Genomic DNA, 19,920 nt, shown 5'->3' with positions numbered 1-19,920 from the left:
CTACACAAAAATTGCAACTTTCACGACAGTTCACCTCGTTATTGCTGCTCGTGGTTATTAGACAAGCGTAAAATTCGGCCCGGACCAGAGTCCTTGAAGGCAGCATGTAAACCTTTCGTAACAAAGTATGGCTGCCCCGTTGATCAGGATTTTCTCTCAGGTGAGGCTCCATAATATGGTCATGTTTGTGTACATTTTCAGAGTTTCTGTGCTGATTTCAACATATGTCCCACTGCTTTAGTTCCTTATTGAGTAACCTGTCTGCCTCTTGCCTACGTAACTTTGCTAGCCAACCGACGGCTAGCACCAATAAAACAAACAAACTGGTTTAATCAATAACTTTAAAATGGCTGCCCATTTCAAACGAATCGTTTGGTATTTTTGACTTGTGCCATCAGTGACACGGCTCTCTTATTGTTCTGTTAACCTGCTCTCTGTCCTGCTGGTAGTCTTGCAGGCAGATCTCTCGACCACGGGGGACCTTCCAGGCCGGATGGAGGAGCCTGATCACCAGGCCTGCAGCAGACAGGGCTGCAGATCAGGCTCCTGCAGCTGTTTCTTTCCCCCCCCTGCAGACGTACTCAGAGGAGGAGAGCATGATGAGGGAGGCAGGTGAGCTGCTCCTCCTGCTGCTGACAGCTGGAGAGAGGAATATCTAAAACCCTAAAACATGTGTCTTGTTGTTTGACAGTGAAGAAATATGCACAAGAGCGCATCGCTCCATTGGTGTCAAAGATGGATGAAAATTCTGCCATGGATGAGGAAGTGATCAAATCTCTCTTTGAGCAGGGTGTATGTAATTCATTTAGTTGTAAAACAATAGATGTGTGTTTAAATCAGAGCAAGTGGTGACTCTGATTTTGACTTTTCACAGCTCATGGGTATTGAGATTGATCCAGAATATGGCGGCACCGGTTCTACATTCTTCTCTTCCATTCTGGTCATTGAGGAGTTGGCGAAGGTGGATCCCTCTGTGGCTGTGCTCTGTGACATCCAGAACACATTGATCAACACACTGTTTGCCAACCTGGGCACTCCAGTTCAGAAAGAGAAGTACCTCAGCCGACTGTCAACTGACATGGTGAGCAATTTGAAATTCCGTGCTGAGTATAAAACACTTAATTTTTCCCTGTGGCTCTTCTGTTGTAACCTTCGGGTGAAGATGTAATAGCTGACCAACTACGATTATGAAACATAATTTTCCTATTCTTCCTCATGCACCGGTTCTCATGTCTCTTAGGTTGGGAGCTTCTGCCTCTCTGAAGCAGAGTCAGGGAGCGACGCCTTTTCTCTGAAGACTCGTGCTGAAAAGCACAAGGACTATTACATCATCAATGGATCCAAGATGTGGATTAGTAATGCAGAACATGCAGGTGTATTTCTGGTAATGGCCAATGTGGACCCCTCTAATGTGAGTAAAGTCTTTGTCAGGATGCATGTTTTCAGACAATATATACAACTCATTAATTTATATTCATTATTTCTCCAGGAAAGATCTTAATGTAAAAATACTTAATCTCCTTTGAATAAAATAATTTATCATAGAATAATGTGCACATCATTTTGTTTGAAATGATATGAAACAAAGTGAAGTGAAGAAAAATAAGTAAAAATATGTCAATTGATTTATCATATAATAAAGCATTAAAGTCAAATTCTTAGTGCTTGAAAAACAACTGAAATGGATCATTGTTTAAAAATAACTCTAATAGCTCTATTTAATTATCAATATATTTTACTAATTTACTTTTTTTGAAAGGGTTACAGAGGCATCACTTGTTTCATCGTAGACCGGGACACTGAGGGTCTTGAGATTTGCAAAAAGGAAAACAAGCTTGGTCTGCGTGCATCCTCCACCTGCCCACTGAACTTCGACAATGTCAAGGTACCAAACTAAACGCTTTCCTGTGTACCAGATGAGTGAGGAAAAAAACTGTGACATTTCATAACTGTGTACTTACTGATGTAGGTACCAGAGAAGAATATTTTGGGTCAGGTCGGTCATGGGTACAAGTATGCCATTGGAATGTTGAATGAGGGCCGAATAGGGATTGCAAGTCAGGTAAACCAAGACACATTCTCACTTAAGGGATTTAAAACAAGCTTATTGTGCTTTATTCTGGATCTTATTTTGTCTTTGTGTATTTCAGATGCTTGGACTGGCACAGGGTTGCTTCGACCACACCATCCCTTACACCAGACAGAGGGTGCAGTTTGGAAAACGCATATTTGACTTCCAGGTTAAGATCTTCTCTCCGATACATGTTTGGGATTATTCATAATAAGATGGTTGCCAGCGTGTTCAAAGACTGCTTACTTGTATGTTGTGATGGTACTCTTGTATTCCAGGGCCTGCAGCACCAAATTGCCCACGTGGCGACACAGATTGAAGCTGCTCGGCTGCTGACGTACAATGCCGCTCGTCTGAAGGAAGCCGGAAAACCTTTCATTAAGGAGGCCTGCATGGCTAAATACTTCGCTGCAGAGGTGAGCTTCCCGACGCCTTCACCACAGTTCAACATAAGGATATTGTTTCCAAGCATTTCTTTAGTTATAATTCTAGGATGGATTATCTGTGTCATGATCCAATGCATTTAGTAGTCAAGAATTGATTCTTAGAAGTCGTACATACTTTTCTGATCTAATTGATGTCACTAAGCTTTGAATATTGTCATTGATTGAATCATTTTTTAATGTTTGTCTTTCGTGTTTTATATATAGTTGTATAACTATGATCCTAGATATTTTTAACCTCAGTGAAGGATCTTCCTAGTTAAAGTCATTTAACTGTTCTTTTTCATCTTCCTCAGGTTGCAACCCTAACCACATCTAAGTGCATTGAATGGATGGGAGGAGTGGGCTTCACCAAAGACTACCCCATAGAAAAATTCTACAGAGACTGTAAAATTGGTGAGTGTAACTAGACATTACATCGACTAGTGTTTGCTCCCTGCTGCTTCTGCTGCTGTTTAGATTAGAGGTGGTTTAGGTTTCTGAAGCTACACTGTGGAAAAGGACACAGCTCACAAGGGCTGCAGGAAGGTCAGGTGTAGCTGTTTGTGATTGGACTACGGTGGGGTGGAGAGACGGGCTGATAGCAGTGGCTGAAATCAGACTCCGTTGGAATTCCCCTCTGAGAGTGCCATTACAACAACACACAGCCAATGGAGCTTGCCAGGGCAAAATGTCACTTTCTCTTTCATCACCTCCATTCTGGCTCCACAATTCTACAGCTGGAGTACCAACAAAATGATCCTTTGTCTTCTGATTTGTGTAGTGTGCAGAGGAATATCACAAAATCAACATCTTTTTAATAATTATTTCATAAACTTCTAACGCTTTGTTTTGTATTCATGTGCAGGCACCATTTATGAGGGCACAACAAACATCCAACTATCCACCCTGGCCAAGTTTATTGATAAGGAGTACGACCACTGAAACCATCTGATGGCGTCTGGCATATTGCTCTCTGGTTTGTTTCACTCCATGTTCTTTTCCTCAACTGACTTTGGTGGGATAAATGCAGCAGCATATTTGCTGTTCCCTAGAGTTGTTTTTGCCTTTCCATCTTGTACACATGTAAAGTATTTGTCACTATCGATGTTACTGAGTTAATTTGATAGTTATACAAGTATTTAATATAGTTATAGTTCTCCTTGAGGTTGAAGTTGCTCTAATGTATTTTAGAAAATCAATAAGTATCACAGCATCTTTATACGTACATTATGCCCATATGTTTGCCTTTCTGCTTACTGATAGAATGATTGATGAAAATACATCCATGTTTTGTAATATGACAGGGAATAACTGAACAATATGAATGTTTCAGTGCATTCAGAACATCCCATATCACTGAGATCGATGACTCAATCAATAAGAATCATAACACAGTTTTTTAACACCAAGCAGGTGGATTGTAAAAAATGCTCTATACAGTACAGTGCCTTACTGGCAAAACAAGAACACTATTTCATATCATAAAGATTTTAAGAGTGATCTATCAATGATTGAGGAAATGAATAAATGCAAAAGATACCATGGTACAATCGGTGTAATTTTTACTGAGTGGGGCGACAACGCACTCAGAATTAGTACCAAGTTGTGACACTAGATGGGAGCATTGGCCAGACTGACAGCAACACTGTGAGAGGACTAGCCTCCCACTGAGAGAGCAGTCAATTACCACATCTCATAACAGCCTGTCACCTCTAATGATATTTTATATCAATTTAATTATGCCGGTGCTTCAGATGAAAAGAGCTTGTCTCGCATAATTGCCTCACTGATCACTGTACAGGTGAGATTGATTACATTTCTGTAGCCAACATGCTGTTAAATTAGGTGTATTATTTTACACAAAATAGACAAGCTGTGTCCAAATATACAGGCCCATGACCTCTTAAAAATATAAATGCCATATGCAAGGTTTCTCTAACAACAACAAATTCATCAATTAATTATCTTAAGTACTTGGGGGGGAAAACAGCCAATAATCCTACAATGTTAGCATTGGTTTAAAAAGATTAGTTAAAAAATGCTGGAATTTATGATATACACAAAGTCAACGGATAACAGTCTGTTTGCTACATTAACTATGAGATTATGTAATTGGTTCCTTAAAGATAATTAACTTTGCCTTAACATGGAAATAAGAAATATATTCTTCTCATTGAAAAGTGACTCTGAAAAGCCTGTAACTAACAAATTACTGGGGAAAAAAAAGAAAAGCTGGGCTATAAAATAAAAGAGGGTTGCATTAAAAATAGATTATTTTGACAAAGCACTCCACATCGAAGTCACGTTTTATTGGTCATTAGATTTAGTTGATATGGTACAAAGAAAATGTAATCTCTTGTTTAATTCTGTGTTGTGATGACTGTTGACATTTGGTCCAAAAGCAGTTTTCAATTATTTCAGCATTTGAAAGTAAAGAGAAAAATGAACCCACATTATACTCAACCGCCATCATATCCAGTTCAAGAAACCTAAATACTGAGCTGCTTAAGAAGAATAATTAAGTTTGGGTGATCAGAACTGAGAAAACAGGCTATTTAACATAAATCGGTCTGTTCTTTGTGATGTAATGAGCTAAAAACCTTAACGTTTCCACTAAATCTGAAGATAATTATAATACTATGCTGTTGCGTCACAATGCTCAGAAACATATTCTTTCATATCTGATTAACAACACCAGACATTTCCAAAATCACTTAAACAACAAAACTGAGAAGGGGAAACAGGCCTGCGTTTGCATCATTGATTGAGTGTACTTTGTTTTCCCCTCTGGTCCACTCTGACTTGTTATTGTCTATTCAAGGAGCCCCTGCTTAATAAACATAATCTGATGAAAACACAGCTATCAGCTTTTCACTTTGAATCAGCAAACGCAGCTCCACTGGCCTTTTTCTCCACCCCCGTCTTTAGCACAGCTATGAGACCTCTAATTATGCAGGGATTCAAGTAGCTTTTCACAAAACACAGTGTTGTCCTTTAGAGCTGGAGAGCGCTCCATGAACCAAAAGGATAGGCTGTATGTTTGTAGGTTGAGCAAATTCAATTTGTTTGATTAGTTTTCTGTATCTGCCTCAAGTTTGGTTTAAATTATGAAACTCAAATGCATATTTTCTTAATTTATAGCCGTTGATCAGCATTTAAGAGAGAGTTTTCATCCAAATTTAAATCTAAATACTGAGGTTCCTTTTCATCGAAGGCCTGGAATGACATAATTTCTTTCATGTGGGTGTTTATCAGTGACAGATTTGTTTGATGATGCAGATCGCATTGCACAGGCCAGATGTGGGATCCAAAAGTCCACGATCCCTCATTGCTTTGCATCTGAATATGTAATTTTACTTCGGTCTAAAAGCACAAACACAAAGGATATTTCTTCTGCTTGCTCATTTTCAGCCCTTATTTTCTTCCAGTCTGACCACACTCAACCATATAAATGTCTGATTTCACACATACAATTGTGGTCTGCTGCATTGAATTATTGTAACGTGACAGAAACAAGCCCGGTTTTGTGCATTCAACTACCTGCTGCCATTGTAGGTCTGCAGGCTTTTGTACAAAGCTGATTTGAAAAGCCTTTATCACAATGGCAAGCCTTCATTTTGATGTCTGCCTGTAGCACTTCCCGACTAATAAAATTACACTGAAGTCAATGAGCTCCGGTCCAGGTGAAATGTACAGAGCGTATTGCTGTCCTGTTCCACTAAGACCCACCGGAGGAAGCTTGAAATGCAACAGATGAGTGACAGGTTGAGCCTCAGCAGATCACAGAGCTCGACAACAGCTTCAGCACGTAAATATTGTGAGTATCAATAAATCATTCTTTTTCCAATAACAAGTTCATATAAAATGACATTTTAAATGCAAGTCCCCTGATCATCAGGCGACTCTCTTACTTGCTATATTTGTCGGTGGCGCACATTAATGCGTAAAATTTCTGCGTAATTCGGTAAATATTTGTGCCAAGGCCAAGCTGCTCAGCTCTGCCCTGATGTGTGATAATCTCTGGATCATTTATTCCATTTACTGACCGGTGATTGCGGTCTCGGGCACGCCCCAAAAACCTTGAGACGTATTCCTCTTTAGTTTAATTGGATGATAAGTGTGTACCCGTTAAACTCAAAGCCAAAACGCTTGCGCGGCCCTTTTTTTTTCCTCCCTTTTAAGTCTATTCTCGTCACAGCCGCCCCCCCTCCACCCCTCCAGCGGTCTCATCTCAAACCCCATTTGCTATTGTACCTGCCCAATAGCAGAGACCGAGCGCGTTTTAACTCGGATGGCATCTTTTATTTCATCATTACAATCCGGGCGTGAGTTTGACGCAGCGATCTGTGCGCTCTCGCCTTGATCATCCTCCGGAGGTGGACGCGACTCCGTGAGATTTTACCATTTTTATGATACGACTTGAACACAAACCATAAACCAAGGCGGTCTGACTATTTTAAAGGCGTTGTCCCCCCCCCCTCTTTGACAAGTTTTTGATGGTGATCCACATCGGACAATAAACGGTGATGGCAGACTCTGATGCGCAAGAGACTCGCCAACCCTCGAAGGACTCGCCGTTCTCCATAAAGAACCTGCTGAACATCGAAGACAAACCCACGAAGCCGAAAAGCTTCTTCGGCTCGTCCAAAGGAGTGTTTGAGGGCAGCTTCTTCTCTCGGCTCGGTGAACTGTCTCTCCCTCGATTTGAGCTGCCCACACAGAGAATTGGACTATCAGGACAGTATTTGGAAAGAGCGTCCACCTGGTGGTACCCATACACCCTTGGAGCCCACCTGAGGACCGGGGGTAAATGTTATGCACTTTCTCTCTGCAGATAGAAACTGGAAGGTTTGTTAAAATCTGAATTTAGACTGGGCAGAAAGAGGCCTGTTGCCATTTTTTTAGGATATTGGTTTATTAGAAATAGTCCAAGTAAGTTTGTAAATAAATATTTTTAAAAAGGTGAACACAATGAAATACTTGAGGTGAATGGTTTAGAGAATTAGTTTTGTAAAGTGGAAAATATCTGTATACTCCTGTAGGCTCCGAGAAGGCCAGTCTGAGGGAGGCATCTCCGGCACCGGACAGGCGCTCCCCCGATCTCCAAAAAAGTGACCAAGATGTCAAAGAGGAAAGCGCAGACGACGATATCGCGCTGGACGAAAGTGACGCGGAGGAGCCAAAGAAAGAAGCAGATCAGGCGGAGGAGTGGAGGAGAAAGACGGACGAGCTGGACACCGACAAGAAGCCCTGCCGGAAGAAGAAGACGCGCACGGTGTTTTCCAGGAGTCAGGTCTTCCAGCTGGAGTCCACCTTCGACATCAAGCGCTACCTGAGCAGCTCCGAGAGGGCCGGCCTGGCCGCGTCCCTGCACCTGACGGAGACGCAGGTGAAGATCTGGTTTCAGAACCGGAGGAATAAGTGGAAAAGGCAGCTGGCCGCCGAGCTGGAGGCGGCCAACCTGAGCCATGCGGCGGCGCAGAGGATTGTGCGGGTCCCCATACTTTACCATGAGAACGGAGCCCCGGAGTCCACCGGGGGCCCCGCTGCAAACTCACCGGGCAGCCAGTCACTCGTGGCTTTCCCTCACCACATGTACTATTCCCACCCGGTCCCGCTGCTGAGGCCTGTTTAACACAGACTGTGAGATCATCAGCTGTAAATAGGTTTTTAAATGAGATTGACCTCCAGTGAGAAAACAAAAAACAAAACAACAACAAAACAATTTTGTATATTTTGTAGATTAAATGAACACAATGCTAGGTCATATTATTATTATTATTATTATTATTATTATTATTATTATTATCCTTTATTCTGCTGATGTGTCCTTGAGCAAGATACAGTCCCTATTTCAGCCCCGGAAGATTTGCTGATGGATAGCCGAAAATGTTAATGATGATTATTATTAATATTAATATTGGTGGATTTTTTTTGACAAGCTAAATATATTTTCATGTATTCCATTAAAATAAAATACTTGCTTTCAACAGGGTTGACCGTCTATATGTATTTTACAGAGAATCGTGTCAGTGTTTGTAGCTAAAAATGTGGAATTTAATATTTTGATATTTTTCAATATTGTGCAATACTGTTAGCTTCACATTAGGCTACCAGCCCTTGTCACCCATATAGTTCACTTTTACAGAAAAAGAAGCTATCCTTTTCTCTTTGTATTAGTGAGGACAATCATGTGATCCTTAAAAAAAAAAAAAAAATCCCGAAAAGCTGCAGGTGTAGAGGCAATTGTTTCAATGATGCAGTGTTTTACCGGTAATTTCAAAGCCATGAAAGAGCCAAAAATAGCCTCTGTTTTTTGTATGGTTTTCCTCTGATATTGTTATTGAAATTCTGTATATTATATGGTCTTACACTCAGTAAAGATTTCGTTGCAAAAAGAATGTATCCTTCATCTTCATCGTGATTATTCTCACAGGGAACGGATGATTGATTTTCGTCAAGTCCTAAAAATCTTGGTGTTTAGTCATTTGTGAGGATGGCGTGATCTGTTTTAAATTACTTCAGCGATATATTAAGAAACTGTGAGGCTATGGTCCTTTGCATTTTAATAGTTCAATAATGATGCACTTTTTTCTTATCTAATGACTGCATGGGCTTCAATTACAAAAGCATTTGCTTACATTTTTTGTGAAGATGGTAAAGAGTATAAAGAGCATGTTGACATTTATTCCCCAATATTTTCTTCATTTGTAGGCAACAAACGGTGATGATTAAAACCTTTTGGCTGAAGTAGGGTGGGCAGAAAAGGAGAGTCAGGCTTTTTTGCTTTTTGATAAATTTTGCAAGATTCAAAATCATTTATTTATTTATTTATTAATGGAAGAAAACGTTATTTTTCTTTTTAGTGCCGTCTGAGAAGCGATCTAAAAATACATTTACAATACCTGCTGGCCTATAATAGATTATTTTATAAAATCATAGACCTGTTTGTTTTCAAATCACAAATTAGCAGTGTTACCAAAGCAGAATCAACCAACGTGCCTATATCACCATAAATAGTATTTTTAGACCACATCAGTGTGGCTTTTTTATATTTTAGTGTAGTAATTTAGATCACAAAACAGAAATATTCAGAAAACACTTTCCATCCTATTAAATGTTAAGGGGAGGGAGAGAGACAGAGAGAGAGCGAGAGAGAGAGAGAGAGAGAGAGAGAGAGATCTCTGTCATGTGACCTGGGCCGAGGCAACGGAAATACAAGCTCAGGTAAATCAACCAATCACATCGCCGGCGGGAATTTGAACCGTGATTTCAGCCAATCAGCGTCAACTAGAACGTTTGGCGTGCTTAGAGTGGAGTTAGCGTCTCTTAGCCACCCTTGCTAGCGGGCTACCTCCCGATGTATTATATGTTGTATTTTCACTCAAAATCGAGGATTAATAATTAGGACGGTTTCACAAAAGAGCCATTATCGTCTGAACGGCACCAAACCGAAGCGGTAAGTGAGGGGAAACGGCTAACACCGGGGTTTATAGTCCGCCTTGTGTCAACTATTAGCAAACACCGGTGGCAGCTAGATGTGGGCTTGGTGTAATTGCTGGATGTGACGGAACTTTTCGGTCTGTTTTTGTGAAATAAAGAACAAATGCTCTCATTTGGTTTGGTAACTGTCAAGCAGGGGAGCTGTTGGTCCACGTGTTAGCCTGCTTATTCACAGTTCACCGAAATAAGGTAATATCAACAATGATTTTCAGAGAATCACCGGGCGTTAAACGTATACTCACCAGCCATTAGCCAAAAGCATTCAATTTATATTTGATCCATTTACAGCAAGCCCAGCTGTGCTGTAAACTGCTATGTAGTCCAAAATGGTTTAATTTGACCAATTGAAAGTCGAGTGAGTGTTGTTCTCTTCAGTTTAAGCTTTTCAACTGTTTAAGGGATTATCAGTTGTGTACAGAAAATAATAAATCTAACAGCCAGTTTGTTTACGGTGAAACACAGTTACCAGCACAATAGAATGAAAGTGCCTGAAACGACAGCATCTATAAAATAATGTAATTAAATCAACGCTCAAGACATAAATTCACCTTTTATATGGTGATAGATGATCGTCAGTTCTTCTGTTTGTGCTGTTATTGACATGGATTAAACAAAATGTTGTATTGTAAACGCAATCTCTCTTGACTTTCGGTTGTTTTGATCTTTGCAGATGACGGGATCGAACGAGTACAAACTGAACCAGGGACCAGAGGACAGCATCTCTGCTGTCAAGTTCAGCCCCAGCACAGCTCAGTTCCTGCTGGTTTCCTCATGGGACTGCACTGTCCGTCTCTATGATGTTGGAGGCAACACCATGCGAATGAAGTATCAGCACACCGCTCCAGTTCTCGATTGTGCTTTTTATGTAGGTAACAGTCATTTGTATGTTTGTTCCTTACTTCCACGTCAAAGCAGAGAAGTCATTTTCTCCTTTTACCTGCAGGACCCAACGCATTCTTGGAGTGGAGGTTTAGATGCACAATTAAAAACTCACGATTTGAACACAGACCAAGGTATGTCAAAAACCCATTACGCACAGATGAAACCTTTCAGACACGATCATAAATCTTCATAACTGCATTTAATGTGCTCAATGGATTTATTTATATTCTGTTGTATAATGTTTTCCTTACACAGATACAATAGTTGGAACACATGATGCCCCTATTCGTTGTGTGGAGTACTGCCCTGAGGTTAATGTCATGGTAACAGGGAGCTGGGACAGATCAGTTCGGCTGTGGGACCCAAGGACACCCTGCAATGCTGGCACCTTTACTCAGCCTGAAAAGGTAGAGCAAAAGAAAGACATCTATGTTTAGTGTTTCATTTGTGTTTATGCAAATATAAGGAATGCAGGAGCTGCGCTTTTTTTTTTTTTTTTTTTTTTTTTTTGGGTAAAGTTCAAATGTGTCACAACACACTATAAATGAAGAGTTGTTGTGCATTGAAGCCTAAGGGAACATGCTTGTTAGATATAAGAGCCAGAATTGGTTATTTGTATCTCTCATCTCTGACAGGTGTACACCCTGTCTGTGGCTGGAGATAGGCTAATAGTTGGCACAGCTGGAAGACGAGTCCTGGTGTGGGATTTAAGAAATATGGGCTACGTACAGCAAAGAAGAGAGTCCAGCCTCAAGTATCAGACTCGTTGCATTCGAGCCTTCCCTAACAAACAGGTACACTTTTCATTACAACTCACCTTTCATCAATTGAAATATGCATTTTCTGATTAAGGATACATAACTAAAACTGGGTAACTTGTCTTTTCCTCCTAGTAGGATATTGTGTTGTAAATACAGTTTCCCATGTTAATGTAAAGAGATTGGATGGTAATATTATATTTTCTGGCTTAAGGGCTACGTCTTAAGTTCAATCGAGGGACGTGTAGCTGTGGAGTACCTGGACCCAAGCCAGGAGGTTCAGAAAAAGAAGTACGCTTTCAAGTGCCACAGGCTCAAGGAGGAAGGAATTGAGCATGTTTATCCTGTCAATGCAATCTCATTTCACAGTGTTCATAACACCTTTGCCACAGGTATGCTTGACTAGTTGGTACACGGAGCAAAAGCAAATGCTTAATTTGTTTCTGTAATTAATTGCAATTAGTTTTTACAAAGCTCAAAAATTTACCTGTGACCATTTTAGTATTCATCTGCCAAGGTTACATGTGGAACACACTGTTATTACAGATCCATATCTCAGCAGGAACACAGCCCATGTCTTTTTACATTAACCTTGAGGCTCTCCTTCCACCAGGTGGTTCAGATGGCTTTGTGAACATCTGGGACCCATTCAACAAGAAGCGTCTGTGTCAGTTCCACCGTTACCCAACCAGCATCGCTTCGCTCGCCTTCAATAACGATGGCACCATGCTCGCTATCGCCTCTTCCTACATGCATGAGAAGGGAGACATCAGCCACCCAGAGGATGCCATTTTCATCCGCCAAGTTACAGATGCCGAGACCAAGCCCAAGTGAGTCCTCTTCACCTCTGTGGTCCCCAGTAATGCGTAGTACGGCAGTTTGCTACTCACTGCATCCACGAGCAGCTGTATTTACAAGAAGCACGTCCAGCTGCAGCATATGCTGATCTGTATCTCTGTCCATCCACTTTTCAATATCCGTTGATAGTTGAAAGATACATAGATGAGAACTTGAAAATCCTCCACCAGTCTGCAACTGTCCACCTAATACACCCAGTGTTGAGACGAAAAGAAACCCATTCTACGTACAATACAATCCACTCCTATAGCCAAAAACACTACCTTCATGAAACTGGAAACATGAGTGCTTTAAGTAATTAGTAGCAACCAGGTGGTAAAATTTGATGCCACAAAAAGAGACAACTTTAACACGTTAATTAAGAGCAACAACAAGATTTGTTGAATAAATGATGCTTTTGCACAGTGTGTTGAACTTCAGTCATAAATCCAGAGTGTAACGAGTAGGATATCATTTCCTTTACATGTGCTGGCTCAGTGATACTGTTTCGTTGATTGAATCTGCTCTCTTCTGTTTTTGGTTCACAGGTCAACCTAAGTCTGCTCTGGAATGGCTCCTTCTGCGTATCAACCCTTTACCACATTTGGGTTTTCTGCTGGCATCCAGTGTATCATTACTACTATCTTTTGTCATTTCTTTTGATTCCAGTACAGCTGTTTTCCTTTTTTGTAAGTAATGTTCGTTAAAATCTTCTTTTCTTTCTAGCTCTTGTTGAATATTTCATTGTTTCATGTTCCGTCAACCAACTGTTTAAACAAATTACCTTCATGGCATTTTTTGCATGGTCACCAGACATGACTGGATTTTCTGATCATTTTAGATGGGGCTACTTTTTAACACGACACACGAGCTGTCTTTGGATCAGTTTTTCAAAACATGCAAGCTTTATGACAATAATTAAAGGAAAATTTTGTCCAAGTTGGTTCATAGTCAATCATTCGTCACATTTTCTACCTGCGGAAGAAAGCCTGAGAAATGCCCGGAATGCATCAGGGCAGTAGAGGTTCTTCTCTTGATGATGTGTTGAGGGAAAGTGATGATCCACTCGTCTTGCCGTGGGCTCCACTTGCCCCCAGACAATGACCTTTGCTGATAGACATCAGAGGTCTGTGCCCTAAACCAGATCCTGCATTATTACTGGGGGAAATTGGAAGAAAACCACTAAACTGGGTGACCTCCTGCACCTGACGGACTGGGGGGGGGGGGTGTAACAACTGACCATGAAGCTTGCTTATAGACATCTCTTACCTCCTTGGTAAATTCTTGTGCAGCCACTGAAACGAGCTTCAATCCTGTGTCCTGTTCATCTTTGTGGTTTCAGTGCCATGGTGTTTGTTTCTAACTCTCTTGAGAATTACAGAGAAAAAAAATGTTTACTTAAACAATTGTGCAATTTTATGAATATGGGAGATAAAAGTAGATAGTTAAAATGTTTAGGTGGGCTCTTACCTTTGTTTTATTACTGCAGAATTGATTTGCTGCACTTTTCAGAGTTGTTAGTCTGCTGACAGTCTGATGCAGCGCAGGCCTTTTTAATGCAGCACTTTGTATCGTAGGAATGAGAACAGCGAACACAGCGGTGTCCTGCACAAAGTCTAAGTGGTGTCTTTTTCCCTCCGTTCAGAATCTCGGTTGCAACTAATGTAATTCCTGAGGCCCTTCAGACACAGCAGCAGAGAAGATATAGATGTCAATTATTCTATTTAAGAGCCCCCATTTTTTTCTAATGGGCCTATCTGCTGCTGCGGTATCCTGGAAATGATTAGTGCACTTTGGTTAAATGATGTAACTAATTCCCATGATCGTCGAAAATGAGTCTGTCTTTGACACTGGGTTACGATTGCAGCTTAATATGAAATGACATTCGTTCTGGGACATAATTATTTCTTATGAAGCAGATGTAGAATGGCCGGGGGGTTTCTTGTTGGGCCTACTGTGAATTACCGTGTTTCCTGTCATCTTTGGTTTCTGCTAAATTGGAAAATTGAGGTTTTTTTTTGCGTGTCTTAAAACTGTTAAGGTTTCCTTGTCTGTATTGGAAAGCTATTTTACAGCTGCCAATGTGTGAATTGCATTAAACCAATCAACAGGCACAGTTTGCGAAGAATTACCAGTCTTGTTCAGCAACTCAAAGGATTTATTAAGGCCCATAATTTGACAAATTGCATTATCTGTCAGCATCTTCATCCAAGTGTGCCTCCGTGGAGCTCTCTCCTGTTGGTGTTTATTTTATTTATTTCTTAAGTTACTACACCAAACGGACAGTTAACCACATCTGTGTTTGTGTGGCCAGGCTCCGGTTTCTGAGCTCAGAAGTGTTGCAGACAGTTTGGCTCTACATGAAACCGTGACATGAAAATTAAAATGGGTGTTTGTGCTCCAACAGCCTGTCAGGTGCATTTAACCCAACCACAAAAGGCTCTTATGTCCACTCAAGAGGGCACGAATGACCTTCAACCAGACACCTTATCTCGCAAGACCGGCTTCTAATATTATATCAAGCTGGTGATACCGTCCTTCATGGTCTGTGGAGAAAAGGGGAAATCACATGATGTGAATGGAAACTATTGACAGAATTGTGTATTCTAGTGTCTTCTGTTTCGCAGCCAAATGCTGCAGACCAGGAATGAATACGGTAACACAATGACATCACGCAGTTCGTTCCGTAAAATATATTTAAAAAAAGAGCTATGCATCATATTTTATTTCTGCTCAGCTTTGAAACGCTGGAAGATTCTTCCGTGAAAGGGGTGTTGAACCGATTTCTATCTATGGCAGCACTTCAGTAGCTCTTTGTGATAACTTATTAGTTTACGTCTTCTGCTTTTACATAATCAGGAAATCTCCTCGATGCAGAGTGCGGCCACCTCAAGTCTGCCTGAAGGGCTGCAGAGCATCTACACCAAGATCCATCCGTGAGATGTCAGGGACATTTTAGGAATATGGAAATCATATGAGAATATGATTAAATATTATCATCAGCTAAGCAGCCAGCTGGGTAACATCAGGCTACACTCCACTTCCCAGGAACTCTGAAGCTCACCAACTGTTTTAAGTGGCCTTTGCCTGGCAGAACATTTTCACAGTCAACTATTTAAACAAAAAGAGAAATCATTTTAATGCGTCCAGTCTCTCAAAGGTGAAGTTATGATGCTTTTCTTATAAAGTGAAGTGGAAAATCTTTGTATTCTGAATGAAACAAACAAACATCAGGAACATGATTCACTCACAAATCTAGTTTGTCAGCAGCCATCAGAGTCAGCTAAAATCCAGATCCTGGTCATGACCACTTGAGACTTGGTGTCCCATTGCCGGTAAATAAAACCTTCCCCTTTTGGTTGGATGTGGCTGTGGTCCAGCACCTACACTCCAAGCTGCCTCCTACCACTGGGGGGCTTTTAAAGAGCTTTGGTGTTCAAGACAGCATCTTCTGGAGAGCACTGTAGTTACATCAGAGCCTAATTGGACGCTCAAGGCCATGCAAACCGCTGCTGGGTTTCACGCTCAGCCATCCATCTCCTCACACGCTTGGCAGGTCAGCAGCAGGGGGGCTGACTGGGGAAGGAGACTCTCACCCTGGAGCTGGACTGTTGCAATTCGGGGTCACAGTTTTTGGGCTTGAGGTGCCTTGGCCTGTAGTTGTGGAATCATCATTTGATGATGACTCGTGTGACACTGGTGTTTCTAAATCCAGCCTGCGCTGATATTTGAGACTTTGTATTAAAAAGAATATGATATTAAGAATTCAGATTACAGTCGGCCATGAAAAGTAAATCTGGGCGTCAGAGGAGTGAAAAGTGCAGCTGTCAAACTGATGAATGAATGTATACAGAGAAAGGGTCCGTCGCTGCGTCTGGGGTCATGTTGGAAAACGTATGGCCAGGGGCAGCAGAGCTTCCAGAGAGGTGAACGTTCTTTTTAATTCACTTCACTTTCCTCACCCAGACAAGTTATTTCAGGTGTGCTGATTGATTCGGGCTTTGATTGGTGTTCAAGGTGAGGGACAGTAGTTGAGGTTTCCTACTAATGGCCACTCTTCACGTATAAGGTGTCATATTGGGCCATGACTGGGTTGTCACTTTCCCTCAGGGGTGAAACCACAAGCACTTAAACTGATCCCTTTCCTAAAGAGAGCTGCCTGTCAGGCTCTGTGAGAACTGAGACTGAGTCGCACAACATAGTCCACTTGAAAACACAGAACGTGCTGCATTGTGCTGGTGATTTGCGGTCAGCTTTGGTGTGACAGGCTGTTTTCTTTATACACTCAAAAATAATACATCAGGGCCGGATCCCATGGGGGACTTTGGATATCCCCATTTAAACCAAAATCAGATTGCAGGGCTTTTCAGGCCTGCCCATGAAGCCCTCTGTGTCTTTTAATGGGTTCATGGCCACAGGGCAAGGGTTACAGTTTGTCCTTCCCGCAATTAGCATTCACAGTTATCTTAGCAGAACTAATGCACCACATCTTTGAGGCTCAAGTTCCCTGTGTGCCTCTGAGTGACTGCGGGCAAGATTTAACTGACTCCTTGTATCCATTTCAACCTGCATTATTAGAAGTTATTGGCAAAATCCCCCGAAGAATATAATTTCAAGCCAACTATTATGAGCCAATTAAGTGTTGGTGTCACATTGTTGCTCTTTTGAAAAACAGAGGACATGGCTGATGGACTCATGTACAGCTCAGCTCCAGCTGCGGCACTCGGATCAATACGAGCCGCTTCCTCGCTGTTGTCAGTCATTTTATTCCTCATATAACAACATCAAAGGTGGAAAACATGGTTTGCCCTGTGACATTTAGGTCATGACACTGTGATCTTCAGCACACAGGGACATTCACACCAGCGCTATTGTAGGAGCAGTTGTGGGCCGAGGGGATCTCATGGGTCTTAAGTGACACCACGGCTGAAGCGGAGCTGCTCGGAGCTGTTTTCCACTATTAGCTTTCTCTGTGTTGTGTAATATTACATAGCTTAAGTACGAATCCACGGACGTTTATGTAGGTTGACAGCCGCATTGTTTGAGAACTGTAGATAACGTGTAGCCTGTAATGAGGACAGCAGGATTTTCAGGGAGCCATTGAATGCATCTTTTAAAAAAATGCGATCACAAAATGAGCACGGATATAAACGTGCAAGCCGGACAGGTCAAGGCCTTAAGGTGAAATAAGGGTGCCTGCAGCCTCTGGAGTTAAATTTAACTCTATATATTAAGCATTTTGCAAATTCAGCCTCCAAATCACTCTACAAACAGACTTAAAACCAGGAAATGCAAGATTTCACCGAAAGAAAACATTACTTTAAGAATTAAAGTGCACATGCAGGGAAAAATCCATGTTATTGAATATGAAATACATTTGTCATTTCCAAAGTGCATTCTGTCTGAGTGATCAGTGACTACAGTGCATTATGGAGCCGAATCAATAACACAAAAAGGAGGTGCTTTCATAAACAGTTTTTTGATTATTGGACATGATTAATTTTTGGGGATTCAGTGATGTGAAACAGAGTGTTGACCCGTCGACTCAAATGCAGATTAAGCAAACTAATGTGAATGCAGAGATCAATGCATTCAGCCAGTGATGTTTTCTGCGCGTAGAGCGGCGGCGCATTGAGAAGTCTGGCTCTAATTCATCATCATCCACACATTATATTATTATTGATGGCTCTTGCCTCAGGCTGGCCCATTTGTTTTGTTTTGTTTTGTTTTTTCAGATATGTGGCAGGCAGGCAGCAGAATGCTGGATGGAGGTTTCTTCTGCAGCCAGCGACACCGCACACAGCTCGCTCCTATTCATCTATTGACCATCATACCTCCCAATAATCTGGCAGCTGACACATTTGACAACATTATGTGGAACAGGTCAGGGGACAACGCTAATGAAACCGAATGATGGATGTTGTTATCCGCAGCATTAACCTTGCTAATAGTTGTCACAGGCACATTTACTCACACATAGCCGCGGCCCTGCAGAGGCTGCTGGGATTGTCATCAAAATAAAAAGGTTCTCGTCCAGGTGGAGGTATGTGCATAAAATAAATACAATAAAACATTAGATACTGCTGCAGATCAGCACACATTAGGACGGCCAAGCAGGTCAAATTGGATTGAAAGCAGAGCCGCTTTTGGTTATCTCTAACACTTCAACAATATTTTAACGCCAGTTAAATGACCACATTTACACGTCTTCTAACTATAATTGAAATATAGTGGCTGAACTGTAATTTTAAAGTAAATAAATTAAAATTTAATCAGATTTTCAAGATGTTTTGTGACCAGAAACCATGGTTACCTCTGGAAACATATTAACAGTGAAAAATTGGCTTGGGAAAAGAGCAAAAAAAAAAAAAAAAAAGAGAGAGATTATTTAGAAAATGGTGGCGGGACACCTTAAAGTAAGAGCAAGATCACACAGGTTAATTTTAACTTCAACCAAACGCAATTTCTCTTTTCCTTTTTTTTTTCTTTTTGATTCATAAAGGGAAAAAATGTGAGCAGATATTTCCAATGTCTGGATTTTGAATCTTAGAGAGGAAGTAGAAAATCACATAAAAGGAAAAAGAAGAAGGGGAAAAAAAAAAAATCACAATCTGTGCGAACGCAGTGTGTGAAGTCATAAGAGAGATCTGTAACACTGGGGGTGAAGTGAGCAGTGTGACTGCGAACACTCTGCTCCACTGCATCCATCCCGCATGGCTAATGTATCCCTCTCAATAGCTGGGGACAAGGGGAGAGAAGGCTGCTTGTGTGAAGCACAAAAAGCCCCAGCGCAGCCATGTTCGCAACAGTAATTGGCAAGGAAGCTTCATTTCATTCAGTCTTGTATGCCTTTTGTTGTCCTGTAGGTTTTTACAACTGTGGTGCTTTTGAGAGTTGTTTAAGGAAAGAGAGAGAGAGAAAAAAAAGCTAATTTCTGCAGCCCCCCTGTCTGTCATTGCCATGTGCCCACTTAAGCACTTTTTTTTTTTATTTTTTTATGAAAACACAATTGAAAGATCTTCCCTTTAATTTGGTGACCAATACAGTGTATTTAAAAAAAAATCCAAACATGTAGCAATGTCTTGATTACCTCTGAGTACCCTACTTAATTTTCGAACATGAGCAAGAAGTGGAAAAACATTTAGTCTCTTATGAATCCTGCTGCTTTCACGCTCTGAAAGCTTTGTTGCCGTCCTGTAAAGTAGTGGTCACAGAATGGAGGTTGGTGGGCATTAGCGGGAGGACCCTCACTCCTTTCATCATCACATTGCTGTAGTTGTATAAAAGCCTGCAAAATGTAGTACATAGTTACATTTTCACCACAATTACACTCTATCCTATTGTAAAATGCTTTAAAAGATTTTTCCTGCTATCACAGTGGTGCACACACACACACACACACACACACACACACACACGCACGTACAAGCACTCTTAACCCCCA

The 19,920-nt window shown here is 41.2% G+C and overlaps 3 protein-coding genes across 3 annotated transcripts; all 3 read left to right on the top strand.

Moving 5' to 3' along the window:
• The first annotated feature begins 91 nt into the window (after positions 1–91).
• Positions 92–4,478, top strand: acadsb (acyl-CoA dehydrogenase short/branched chain). The gene is made up of 11 exons (XM_029527643.1): positions 92–160; positions 450–612; positions 692–792; positions 875–1,081; positions 1,241–1,411; positions 1,760–1,885; positions 1,970–2,062; positions 2,151–2,240; positions 2,350–2,487; positions 2,811–2,910; positions 3,362–4,478. The coding sequence occupies exons 1-11, from the start codon at positions 128–130 to the stop codon at positions 3,436–3,438; spliced, it is 1,299 nt and encodes a 432-aa protein (XP_029383503.1). The 5' UTR covers positions 92–127; the 3' UTR covers positions 3,439–4,478.
• A 2,419-nt stretch (positions 4,479–6,897) lies between these two features.
• Positions 6,898–8,131, top strand: hmx3b (H6 family homeobox 3b). The gene is made up of 2 exons (XM_029528080.1): positions 6,898–7,302; positions 7,539–8,131. The coding sequence occupies exons 1-2, from the start codon at positions 7,023–7,025 to the stop codon at positions 8,129–8,131; spliced, it is 873 nt and encodes a 290-aa protein (XP_029383940.1). The 5' UTR covers positions 6,898–7,022.
• Positions 8,132–9,805: 1,674 nt separating this feature from the next.
• On the top strand, positions 9,806–13,409 carry bub3 (BUB3 mitotic checkpoint protein). Its single transcript, XM_029527988.1, has 8 exons — positions 9,806–9,955; positions 10,670–10,864; positions 10,943–11,012; positions 11,137–11,288; positions 11,517–11,675; positions 11,854–12,031; positions 12,253–12,469; positions 13,025–13,409. The coding sequence occupies exons 2-8, from the start codon at positions 10,670–10,672 to the stop codon at positions 13,032–13,034; spliced, it is 981 nt and encodes a 326-aa protein (XP_029383848.1). The 5' UTR covers positions 9,806–9,955; the 3' UTR covers positions 13,035–13,409.
• The last annotated feature ends 6,511 nt before the right edge of the window (positions 13,410–19,920 follow it).

This window comes from Echeneis naucrates, chromosome 19, assembly GCF_900963305.1.
Source record: "Echeneis naucrates chromosome 19, fEcheNa1.1, whole genome shotgun sequence".
NCBI classification, from domain to species: Eukaryota; Metazoa; Chordata; class Actinopteri; order Carangiformes; family Echeneidae; genus Echeneis; species Echeneis naucrates.
The sequence above is the reverse complement of the archived record's forward strand: the minus strand, read 5'-3'. Positions and strand labels throughout refer to the sequence as shown.